This window comes from Protopterus annectens, chromosome 15.part0 (assembly GCF_019279795.1).
Source record: "Protopterus annectens isolate FY-2018-M chromosome 15.part0, PAN1.0, whole genome shotgun sequence".
Classification (NCBI taxonomy): Eukaryota; Metazoa; Chordata; order Ceratodontiformes; family Protopteridae; genus Protopterus; species Protopterus annectens.
In genome coordinates, this window is record NC_056749.1 from 558,577,465 (window position 1) to 558,590,919 (window position 13,455).

Genomic DNA, 13,455 nt, shown 5'->3' on the forward strand with positions numbered 1-13,455 from the left:
TTTAACATTATACAGTACAGATATCACTGAACTGCCATATATAGCAACCTGTTAGCTGACTGAGATTAAACACTTTCACTGCCACTTATCAGTGCTCACCCCACAACTGCTTGAAAGTGCCTGGCACGCTCTATATAATAAACCATGTTCTGCACAGCAACAAAATAAAATCACTATATAAGACTATACAAGAGTACCTGGCACACTATATGCAACACAATGCACCACCTAGCCACAGTAAATACAGATCAAGCCAATGCATAAAGAAATATGTCATCCATCACAATATTTGTAAGGTGCAGTTACAGTATTCCCATTGTACCACACGACTTGTTGATGGCAAACCCTTGGCCAAAATATGTGCACAATTGTGAATATAGGTGACATACTGCTGTAGTGAACTATAAATGTTGCTAGATACGCAGTTATATGTTGCAATACACATATGACAGAGGACATGTTACAGGCATACGCACACACACATCAGACATAATTAAGACACAAAGGTATGGCAACCCAGATAAGCTTTATGTATGTACCATACAGTACTGTATGTCAGTACTTACAAAACCTTAAGCTTGAGGAATGTAATCTGTGATGACTACAGGGACCACACAAAACAGTGGTTCCAAGCAATGTGGACATACACCATACTTTGCTGTTTAGGCCCAGAGCTTCAAATAGTACTACAATACATACAGGATTTGGATTCGACATCAGTACCAATCAATAAGCATACATGTAGAGGTTTAGCCTCCAATGACACACCCCACTTAACACCAAGGGACTACAACAGACTGTATGCCATAGTGCTTTATCTGCCTAGCAACAGCATACACAGGTTTTGCTGGGATCAAAGCAAGGACCCATAATTCCATGACAGAAACAGTTTCCCACTAAGCTACCCCACAAATACACATCTTTGACATATTCACCAACACACTGACTATCACACTCAGTCAACTTTACATAGAATCTATTGCAACAAGTAGATCTGGGTGTGTATGAGTATATATATGATGCTGTGTGTGTGTGTGTGTGTGTGTGTGTGTGTGTGTGTGTGTGTGTGTGTGTGTATATATATATATATATATATATATATATATATATATATATATATATATATATATATACATACATACACACATATACACATCCATTGGTGTGCATATACAAATAGGCACATATACAGTCCACCTTTCATGGTGGGAATATCAATTATACAAAGGATATGAGGTATATAGTAATGTAATGATATCGCACAGTCTTGTGAGAAGTACATTGAAAGTGTTCACAGCCCAGGTAGCTTTAGCAGGCCTCACTGGCTGCAACATTGCAAATTGAACAAAACACCCACAGTGTTTAACCACCACATGTCATATACCAGCACTGTATGCTGTATTGTTTGTCACACACTAAAACCTACATACAAATATGCACATAACATCCTTCACCAACATATATATGTCCACCCTTCACAAACAGTTGCAATATGTCCCTTGCTCTATGCACATATACAGATGTTAATATATATGACATATATAGATCTCTCCGTATGTGTGTGCCATACACACACAAGGTCCACACTGTTATAAGTCCCTGGACCTCACAGCTGAACTGTTGGGCCTTGCTGTAACATGAACAGATGTCACATGTGAACACACAGTAACATTAGAGGGGGTATATATAGCTCCAAATGCCAGATTAGCATACTATCCTGGTACAGCAGTTGCCAATGCTAAGCTACACTTTAATATGACTATCATGCATGTGTTACTCTGTCACACCCATGTTTATATAAATGTTTGCGCTAATCCCCCAAACACCCATTGGCCACACTACTGTACAGAACACAGATAACATGGATCATATGTTTGACATTTAATGCTGAGCTACACAATTCACAGTTATGTCCTACTGCCCACAGGTACACACTGAATTGTCCATGGCAGTAGTTAAGCAGGACATCTGTGCATAGATACGTACTGCTGCCACATATGACTGGTTCACATTATGTAGAGTACTCTTCAAAAACATTTACTACATGCCAGTAAATACATATCTGTTACATACCTTTCCTTTGTATGAGTTGATATTATTTCTTTTTCCTTTTGCTTTTTTTCTCTCTCTCTCTCTCTCTCTCTCACTCTCACTCTCACTCTCACTCTCTCCCTCTCCCTCTCTCACCCTCTCACCTCTCTCTCTCTCCCTCCAATAGAGTGATTGAGTTTGCTGGCAGCAATTACAGCCTGCTTTATAGGTATTTGCACATGTGCATGTGATGGCCTCTGCACCTAATGGTGGCCACTATTTGCTAATTGCATGCAGCCTGCTGTGAGGTAATTGCAGTAATCACTGTCATAGCAACCCAATGCTATAAATTGCTAACTCAGGTAGGAGTGGCCCTTTCAGCTTTCCAAGATGGGGATCATGCTTGTTTGCTGTGGACATCGTTGTTTAAGGCAGAAGGTTCGTATAGTTCTTATATCTTAAGCCAGGGGTGTAGCCAGTGATTTAAATGTTGTACTCAGACCTGAATGTTGCTGCTTCCAGTACACACTTGTCAGTGTAGAATTGTACTCGCCCCTCAAAATGCTAACCCAAGATGCATGGGAGTATGTACTTTCTTTTCTAATTGTACAATTAACTGCCATACAAAACTAGTTATTGAGATGTATTCCTTTGGCACATGAATTGTTTGTGAACTGCTATATTGTGAATATTAATTTACTCACTTCTGAACAGTTTGTGCTTTTTTAGTGTTAACATTAGCACAGGCTGCTCAAGAAACTGGACAAATTTCAGTACTGAGTGTGCCTACTTACATCCTTGGTAGACCCTGAACACACAGGTATATTCTACATTTGGGTAGGGTGCAGAAGTACAGAGAGCATTATGTATTATTGTGTGAATTTTATCTTGCTGGACTTAAAGGGTTGCTGTGTACCTGTTAGTTTATCAAGGCAAGTGGTCTGTCTGCATAGCTCCCAACTGTGGACCTATCCAGATGGTAGCCAGAGGTTAGCCTGTTATTCTTTGTCTGTGCACCACACCAGTCTTTTCAGCACTGGAACAATGGCATTGTCACAGTTGGTTGCTACCAGTACATGGCTACATCCTTTGGTATTTCAGTGTTGTACTCCTACATAAGGGTATGCTTTTGGAACTCCTTCCAAAGCTATTTGCACAGTGTGTAACAGCAGAAAAGCTGATATGCCTGTGTGTTTCTGCCTCTGCCAGGCCTCTCAAACCCTCAGGTACATATTTGAACAGACTCAGGGAAAAGTAGGTAAAAGTGAGGTACACCTTTAAAATATTAGTGCCATTAAGTTGAGACTTTGAGAGAACCAGAGCATATGGATTAATACACCTTTTCTGAAGTACAAACAGTGTCTAACTCTTACTTATTGTCATTATTCATTAAGTGTAATTCACCACCTTTCTGGCCAATGTCAGTACTTTTCAGAGGGGTTCAGAGGGACACAGCTAAAATTTGTTTCAAAATCAGGAACATCCTTGAAAATTAGGCACAGTTAGGAGGTATGGCCTCTGCCCTAATCAGATATGCCAGTGTTTGTCCTGCTATCATACTGTGTGGGGGTTGTAAAGTGCTACTGTAACATTATTTCCTGCTAGAATGGATGCTTCTCTTATCACAGTCACGTAATGCAATTCCAAAAGGCCTGGAATAGCTGCAGAAAAACAGACCAAGTATAGCAAATGTACCTGACACAATTTCCTTTCTTTACGCTTGTATCCAAGTGGTGTAAACCTTGTATCCAAACACCAGCGACTCTGTATTGCTTTGAAGTCAAAAATATTTATTAAGCGATACCAACTTCAATATTTTTGGTTAATTAAAACAACACAAATAAAACGCTTTTCATTTCCAAAGGTTTGAAAACTTTTTCAAATGGTTTGTACTCCGCCCCTTTCCTTCTATTTATAGTGATCATGACATCACTTCTCCTTAAAGGTATAAGACACCTTAAATACAATTTACTTCTACAATGTCAAAATTATTCTTTGTTGTGCTGCATGGTCAAGTAAAAGTAAATAAAATAAAACTTTTTTCTATCCATCTTTAAGTCATCGTTCATAAAATACTTTTTAAACAGATAAAAACTTTGCTTTGCAATCTCAAAGCTTAATACAGTGTATGTGTTCTATAATATTAGTGTGCTCTACACTAGTTATATTTATACCAGCACATACCTATTAGAACACTAATATAAAGCAGTCCAAGTAAATTTACATTTCTTATTTAAGAATCTTTGCATATTCCTGTCCTGTTATGTTCAGGGCATTGCAACATACATAATCTTTCTATTAAAATTATTTTGTATATTTTTACCACTCTAATTAGTTACTAAAACAGCTATATGTAGACTTCATTTTAATGTTATAAATGCTACAACCATGTAATAACAGAGTTGTGCAAGTCTGAGTTTTTGTTGTTCTTTGTGTCAACTTTGTTATAAATTGGTTAAATGCATCTCATCTATGGATGTCAAAGTTGTGGAAGTCAGAAACTATTTAAGACAATGTCTATAAGAAAACTCTTGTAATGTAAATAAGTACAATAAGTATTAACTATGTTATATATGATCTAATATAGTCTCATAAGCAACTATACACACATAAATACACCTATTTGTTGATAGAAAACTTTATGCATCAATTGGAAGCACATAACTGCCCAACAAAAAGTGTAGTCGCTTTCTGACTTCATCGTACAAATAACATTATAACATCATTCAATAATGGATATACCTATATGATATCCTCAAATCTCAAGTTTCAGGGTTGTGTACTAAAAATAATAATAATACTACACTGGACTTGAACTATTAACAATACAGAGTCACTGGTGTTTGGATATAAGGTTTACACCACTTGGATACAAACGTAAAGAAAGGAAATTGTGTCAGGTACATTTGCTATACTTGGTCTGTTTTTCTACAGATATTCCAGGCCTTTTGATTTCTACAGTTATTGAGTTTGTCAGTTGTTTATGTAATGCAATTCCACAACAACTGCTGGTAAAAATCCACAGAACAAGTTGTGTGTTATGGCATTCCTATTTTTCCTTTACATTTACTCACTCTGATACATGATATATTTATTTCAGCACCAACTTGTTGTATATCTACCGTGGCTTAGTGGTACTTCATGCAGTGTAGTGTGTACAAAGTCCCAGGTTCGAGACTGACAGAGGTGTTTTATTTTGCTGCTGAGCAGAACAAGGGCCCTCACATCCAGAGTGACTAAGGCACTTTTAAGCAGTTGTGAACGGGTTTGCACGATGCTTAACAATGCTAAGCAATGCTTAGCTAAGCACAAACAAGAGCACACTCATGCAAACCCACTCACTACTGCTTAAAAGTGCTTACTCCCACCAACCCCCACGCTCATTTCTTTGAAAGAAAAGAAAATGGGGAGATAGGAAAGTGGTGAAAAAGGGGCACAAAGAGGGAAAGACAGTAGGGAAAACAGCTCGGGATGTGCAGGATTGGTGTAGGGAAGGTCCATAGCTGCCCATTTCTTTAATAGCAACAGCTGTGCATATGCAATAAATTTGGAGGGAAATATGAAACCTTCCACCCCTGAGAGAAGGGTGAGGACAACAAAGTATGTTGTACTGCCAATTAAATTACATTTTATGTGTCCATTGGACATGTGTGCAAAATGGGCAGCTATGTATGGGGCATATTTTTTTTTTTTTTGGGAGCAGATTGCCCTTTTTTTTTTTCTTCAGGTGAGAGTGAAATGTGGGGTAGGGAAGTAGGTATATTTGGGGAGGTAGGTTGGGGAGGTAAACAGACAAGACAAACAAGACGCATACAGGGGCAGAATATGACACGTGGTAGGTGAACACCTTTGACGGGGAAGGATGTTTGTAAATCGCAAGCCCATGAGCCCACAGATGGCAACAGTGGAACTAAGATCCCCACCCATGGGCAGTCACCACTGCACCTTCACAGCCCAGAGGGTGGCTGTGCTGGGGGCTGTGTAGGAGGGGCAGGCTCACCCATGAGTTGCGCCACTTGTACCTCAAGCTGGTGTAGAGGATCAGCGACAGAACACTCAATCTCTCTACGCACCACAGCCCGGACCGTTTGGAGGGTGATAGGTGGCCCTCCTCTGCCCATGCTTGCACAGGGGGATAAGCCCCATCCCCTGCAGTGCTTCCACCCAAAGGTGGCACAGGGCCAATGGAGGAGGAGGTCCCAGGCTGGGCACTGGACCTGCTGGTGCCAGATGCCATCGCCAGCTGAGGTGGGACAGGTGGGTCTGCTGGGACCAGCCTTCCCATACGTTCTATGTTTTGGAGGATTTAATGAAAATATGGGTTAGTAACAGTCAACAGCATTCCCAATTAGTTATAACAGCATGCAGAAGTATTCCCATTAACCCAACACACCAGAGTTCCAACAGTTGAACAGCAGGCATAACACATGCATATATATAACAACAGTGGACATTACAACAGTATGCAGGTTTAATTGATGGCAACAGGCCACCAATATTGTGGTATTTGAACAGGGCACATGCATCTAAATAAATGCAGATATTTATAAACCAATAGGACATATGTCCCATCAAATGTTTTGAGATTAGACATACCCATTGAGGTGTGGAATTGCATTTTTTATGCACATACAGTAGGGTGGAAAAAGATACCTCCATTAACAACTTATATATCCTTCTAGTTTGCACTACATTCCTGTTAACTGCAGTTATATGTCCCCTACATGTATTATTACACTACCCAATTTCCTTAAATTGTGAAATGGGTTTTGCTAGATCTTGATATACATGAGCTGTATCTGACATACAAAATGTCCGGGATGCAGATGTTACTGCTACATATTTTGTGAGTTGCTCAGACACACTACTGCTGAGATGGTACACTGACAGCTCTACTTTCCTATACTTATCTAGATATGTTCAGGTGAAATTATCAGTTATATGTTAACAGCTCCCTACATTTCTGGCAGCACACTGACATTTCAGGGGAACAAAATACCAAGCTACTCATGTGCCAGATTAACCTGTACATGCTGGGCATGAATCAACAGTTGAGGACTGTAAATATGTTTAAAAGCTACTGGCACTCCCTTCATCCACTTTATATGGGCCTACCCAAGTGTGGGTTAACAGTGCTTAATACAACAGTACTATTTCTATAATGCAAGTGTATAACAACATATCAAAGAAAATATCACAGACACACTCCAGGAATTATACCTTTATTAAAGACTTAAAACACTTTTCTAGAGGCTATCTCATTTATTTTATATAACAGCACATGCAGAATAATTATTAAAGAATTATTATACCTTTATTTATTGTGTTAAAACTCTTTTTTTCAGGCTCTCATTTATTTTATATAACAGTACATGCAGAATGATTACTAACCTGCCTGGTGGCGCAGCCTTAGCAGCCTATCTGCATAGGCTTGCTGGTTCACAGGGCGGACACCTGCAGCTGTGAAGTAAAGGAAGTGATACTGAGACATACCTATCCATAGTATAAACTAGAATAGCAATTCTTACATACTTAATTCCATGGCTACTTACTCAGTAGTGGGGCATTTTCCATCCCATGGGCCTCCTGGATCCACTGCTCCAGTTGATCCTCCTTGTGTCTCTTCAGGTCTGCGTGGTGGTATCTGACCTGCTCACCAGTCCGAGGGATGCCTGTGGCACTGGTGAGTTAATGAGCTAGATGGTTCCAGGCTTCCGCTTTGCATTGGGTGCCCTGGTACTGGCCCCGCAGGAGTCTATCCTCATGATTATGGACAAGGAGCCAAACCATTACTTATATCTCTTCAATGCCTTAACGTTGCACTCGAAATCGAGAGCCCTCTCCAGCACTGGCCATGCTGCCTGCAGATGGGAGCTACAACCAGTTATGGCAAGTATTCCCACCTATGGAGCTTAAATATGCCTCATTTACCGCACTTATTTGTGATTGGCCAGTTTTGAAAAAACTCTGCTAAAGGCACACCTGCTTAGCAATGGGTAAACTTCCATTGATATGTATGTGTGTGTTGAAAGTCCATGGTTGTGAAATGCTGTCATGGCTTAGTGGTTCAGTACTGTGATTATGGTGCACAGTATCCCGGGTTCGAGCCCTGTCATTGCTTTTTATTTTACTACTAGCCAGATCGGCTAGGAGGTGTGGCTGTGTTTAGCCAACTTTGCTCAACTTTGCCCGACGTTGCTGTATGTTGTTCCACATTGCTCTACGGTGCTCTACTTTACCCAACGTTGTGCTAGTTAGCGCAGAGCACAGCTACACGCAAACATATTCTGTTTGCGCTAGTTTGCGCGATACGCAGCTCCGCACAAAGCCATTACTCTAGTTAACGCAGTGCTCAGCTATCAGCAATCACATTTAAATATGCTTAATACTGGTAAACTTTGCTTAGCAGTGCTTCACATTGCTTAAGATACGTTACTCATACATCTATCAGTATGCATAACCATTTCACCTTTCTTATATATATATATATATATATATATATATATATATATATATATAAAATTCGTTCACTACTACATAGGCCATTTCAATTCTTTTTACAAAAATTTAAATGATAAATGTCAGGAATTATTTTTATATACATATTTCCAACAGAAAATAGAGGGGGAAGTGGTGGGACTCGAACTGGGAATGCCTCCTCTTTGTGCAAAAGCTCTACCACTACACTATCGCTATTTTGCTTAATTTGCATATAAGTTTCTTATTATCCTCTTCGGTGTCTAAACTGCTAACTGTAGCTAAGCAATGGGCAAACCCGCGCAAACACGCGCAACTATATCGGAAATAATAAAAAAAAAATTTTTACATTTTATAATTGTACAGGGGTTTAGAATGTGGGGGAGTGTAGTGTTGGGTATGTACACATTTGAGCAGACTCGCTCAGGTAAGTAGACATTTCCCGAGTGTCAGACTTGCAGGGGCATGAATTTCTGGACTGCTCGGCAGTCTGACACGCCCCCTTCACTCGTGCACACTCCATGTTAGCCTTAGAGTTGAGGCAGCGCACCCTCATTAATATGCATGGCATGCTGTCTTACTCTTAGACTGGCTCTTCCATGTAAGACTAATCTAGTCTTACTTGGAGGATTAGTGAATCCTGGGGACAGACTGCTTTCACAACTACATGATATACAATAATACAATTCAAAGTTAACTTGATGACTCACATTTCTCTAGCATGGAAAAAAAAAGAAAAAAGGTTTGTCTAAATGTCAACTGTGTTCCATGCAACTAAAATTTAAGGTAATTTCCTTTGAGGTCACACCACATGACACTAAACCTGCTATTGTGTTTTTTCTTTGCTGGCTTACTTCCAATTGTGACTTTTAGTGTTTAAAAATGAGAAACACTGCTTGCCATAATGAGAGTTGTAATTTGATGTTAGTTAAAACTAAGATGTTGTAAAAAACTGATTTATTAAAGGTCAAGTGACATATCCACAGGATTAACTTAGAGAGATTATAGAAAATTCTATAGACCTGAACTGTACTGCATCATACTATAGCACATAGCATCCTGTACCATTGAATAAGTTCCATTCCTGTGTAACAAATCCTTAATTATTATTTTTGTTTTATTCCAGACATTAACTGTATTGTCTACAATGATGAATACATGATATGCAACTGGACAACTACAGGAAAGCCATACAGGAACTATTCACTCTATTATAGGTATGTCATACAACGGCTTCATGCTAGACAGAAAGCAGACTTCAACTGTGACTTTTTTAAATGTGATACTAGATGTAATAATACCATTTGGTTAACCAGGTAAGTCCTGTTGACATACAGACCCTTTTCAGTGTTGATCTGAGAGCAATGACTGATAAAGTGACTTGCTCAAGGTAATAGAGAAGGCAATTGAGGGCCTCCATCCCTCTACCAGAGTACACAGCCTTAATCCTGTGCTCCAACCATGAATCACATACTAGGTGGAATGACAACAGAGTGCATAATGTACAGTCTCTTCAACAGAAATTGTTCATAAAATGCAAATATCTGACACCTGTTGATAAGAAAAGGGGAATCTGTAAGAATGGCGTACAGTGTCATGCAGGAAAAGGTAGAACCGTTATTCTGCTCTCTGTTATGTACTAGTACCTGCCACATTGTGAATTCTTACATCTAAAGGATTGCATTAGATTCTTCAACAAGCTCAAATTTCCTAATGTACGTATTAATGATTTGTATATTTTTATTTTATTTTTTATTAGTTACAATGTAGGTACCTGAGCTGATGTACTGACCTTTTTAAGTCATGACCTGGGTAAAAAAAAAAAAAAAAGAAAGACGTTGACAGCATGTTAATAAACACAAACACGTTGCATGCAGAGTATTACTATGTCATAATTTAAAGGTTCCTTTTACGTGATCGAAGTTTCGAAACTTCAAACACAACAATATAGAACTTGTCTGTTCGAAGTTTCTAAACAACACGGACAAAATAAAAGTATGCAACAGTAAACTACCTGTTGCAAAATGGGGGAAGCACCCCTGCAGCCACCACATGGGGGACTGCACCCCCACATCCCCCACTCTTTAAATATACCAACTCTGAGATCGCACTACATTGCAGTAAAGGGAAATATTCTCTTTTCGCACTATAGTGCAGTCTCGGAGTTGGTATATTTAAAGAGCGGGGCGTGTGGGGGTGCAGATTGGCTTGCCCCTTGCTTGGGACCCTTTATTTTACTTTTTTTTTCTATGTGTTCGAACTTCTGCAAGTTTGACTAGATGGTTTTGACCATATAGTGTTCAAACTTGTTGAAGTTTGATCACGTAATAGGAACCCATAATTTAACATAAGACACACACACATGCATATTTAGTTCAAGAATGTTCTGTTTTATGAATCAGAACAATTTTAGCTAATATCATATATGTTGCAGGAGCAAGTTGGTGAGAGATTCAATAGCTTAACTTAATCTGATTTAGAACTTTAGAAGTGATGTTTGCTGTGTGTAAATTGAAGTTTAGGAGCTGATCAGCAGTTATCCAAAAGTATTATTTTGTGTAATGTTTGGAGCTGGTGGTTCATTTTAAATTAGTTAAAGTTAAAGGTTGTAAAAACTTTAGCTTTTTTGCTGTAGTAGAAAGCATGACATTAGTCTAATTACTATTAATTAAAAGTTTGTTTGCGTGAATCAAGTAATACAGATCTGTACAATTTTGATTGTATAGCCCTTTGCAGGGATTGGTGTGTTTTACTGGATCCAGGTAAAAGTATTTCGTTTTCATACATGATTATATTAAGCATGGATAGACCTCATGTTATCATTAATGAACTGGGACAAAAGGAGAGGGCCTAACACACCACCTTGTGAGACTGCTGTGTTAAGTATGCCTTTGTGAGACAGTTGGTTGTTTAACTATCCTGGAAGGATCAATCTTTTAAGTAGTTTTTGAACCATGTAATGGTGTTATCACTAACATTCAAAATCTACAACTTTTCCAGTGTGAGTTATGTTGACAAATATATCTGCAGTAATGTGGGATGCAAAGCTGCGCATAAATAATCCCTTCTCAAACTCTTCAAAAACATTATGCATATCTTCAAAGAGGGAAGCAGGGTACTATACAAGGAAAAGCTAAATATTTACAACGGGTGTAAAATATAAGTTCAATGCAAATTGCTGATTAGTAAGTCAGAAGCCTACAACATAAGGTAGAAAGCATGGAGCATTAGCTAACTGTGAGGGTGCACTGCTAGCAGTTTTAAAATATTTTGCTGCAACAAGCTTTTACTTGTAGGAGATCATGTATAGTCCTTCTAACTTATTTGACAGCAGGACAGCAATAGGGTAAGATCCTTTCATATCCTACTGCACCATGGAGCTAGACTGCCACTTATTGGGAGCATTCTTAGCCGAGTTGGTAAGGTACCCTGAGAATCTGCCTGTTCTATGTGATACAAATGATGAAAGAGAGAAAAATAATGAAAAATGTTAATGAAGTACAACAGTTGCATAAAATTCTACAAATAAGATAATACATTACTTCAGTTTAGCTGTAATGGGGATAACAAACAAGCATGAATAATTTAAAGTCAAAGTAAACTTTATAGTCATTTAGAACTACATACGTTTAGCTTAAACCAAATTTTGTACACCAGCTGAATTCTTGAGATTACAAAGGAAAGTGAAGCAACACATGCAAGTTGTGGAATAAACATAACTAACATACAATACCATTCCTAATACAGGCAAGAAAAAGCAGAGTCACCTACCAACACTCATATATGAAAAGCAAGCCCTCCCCTGAGTTAAATTAACTACCATATTTAAAGTAAAAAAAAAACACTACTGATTCTTTTGGACTGAGCTAGCGATTGCCTTCCCTATAAAGGATTGATATCAGAATATAGGCAAAGAGAAAGAAATAGGGGGATCCTAAGCAAAAGACCAGCACTTGCAGAGATTTTAGTAGAATCTAGAACAGAAGCTGCTGTTAAAAAAGGGATAATTAATAGGGCATATGAAGTATTGCATGATAACTATAGGAATCAATCTGAGGCAGTTAGAAAGGATTAGGAAGAGAGAGGGATGTCTGCTGTTTAGGTATCCCTCTTGAGCTGCTGTTGACATGGGGGGAGTATAATAGTTGGTAATGATATGGTACACTCTTCTATTTATCATGAAAGAAGAAGTTCAAAGTCATTTTCCTGACTTGTGTATGAAGGTGAGATGGCTTCTTAGGAATACAGTCAACACCCCTTCCAATAACACTATCATTTTCCATATTGGGTCTGGAAGAGTGGCACACCTTAATACTCTTCACTATGGAGGAGCTATCACTGTTCTGAAACCATGCTCCACCATTTTCAAGACTTAGTAATACTTGTAAGGGGTACAACTTCTTCTCCCATCCTCTAGCACTGTGTAGTGCTACCTTTTGTAGAGGTTTGATTTTAGCTAGCCATACAGGTAATTTGAGGAGAATGACCATATCGAAATGAAGCACTATAGGGGATACCCTGGTCAATAAATGGAAGTCATGAGGAGAGAGAGAGAGAGAGATGTACAGACCATCTGTACCTTAGCAGCCAGGCCGTCAGTCATTTCCTCCTCCTAAGCTGATATATATATATATATATATATATATATATATGTGTGTGTATGTATATTTATCTTTGGTCCCCTTAAAATGACAACAATAGCTAAGCCAATAACTGAAGTCATTTATCTTTTTTGGCTTGTGGCATCCAAGGAGTTATGTCTCAAGTCATTCACTTCCATATGTGCAATGACCATGTCACATTTGTACTTAGGGTGAAAGGACATTGCAGATCCAAACACTTGAGATGCAGGTAACCGTCACTCTGTCTTTGCTCAGCCTGGTGAGCAATGCATCTCTTTGTCTGACTATGGAGTAACCTACAACTAAGTTGTTAATGGATGTACCT

At 38.8% G+C, this 13,455-nt stretch overlaps 1 protein-coding gene across 3 annotated transcripts in view; it reads left to right on the forward strand.

The window, feature by feature from the left end:
* The window catches only part of LOC122789919 (cytokine receptor common subunit gamma-like), a 1,562,088-nt gene that overhangs the window by 1,171,551 nt on the left and 377,082 nt on the right, over positions 1-13,455 (forward strand). The window contains exon 1 of one of the 3 annotated variants that reach the window (XM_044057380.1): positions 9,629-9,725. The exons of the other annotated variants lie outside the window; for them this stretch is intronic. Within the exon in view, the coding sequence (XP_043913315.1) occupies positions 9,667-9,725 (59 nt within the window). The 5' untranslated portion in view covers positions 9,629-9,666. Of the gene's footprint in view, positions 1-9,628; positions 9,726-13,455 lie in introns of those variants that run through there. 3 annotated transcript variants of the gene reach the window in all.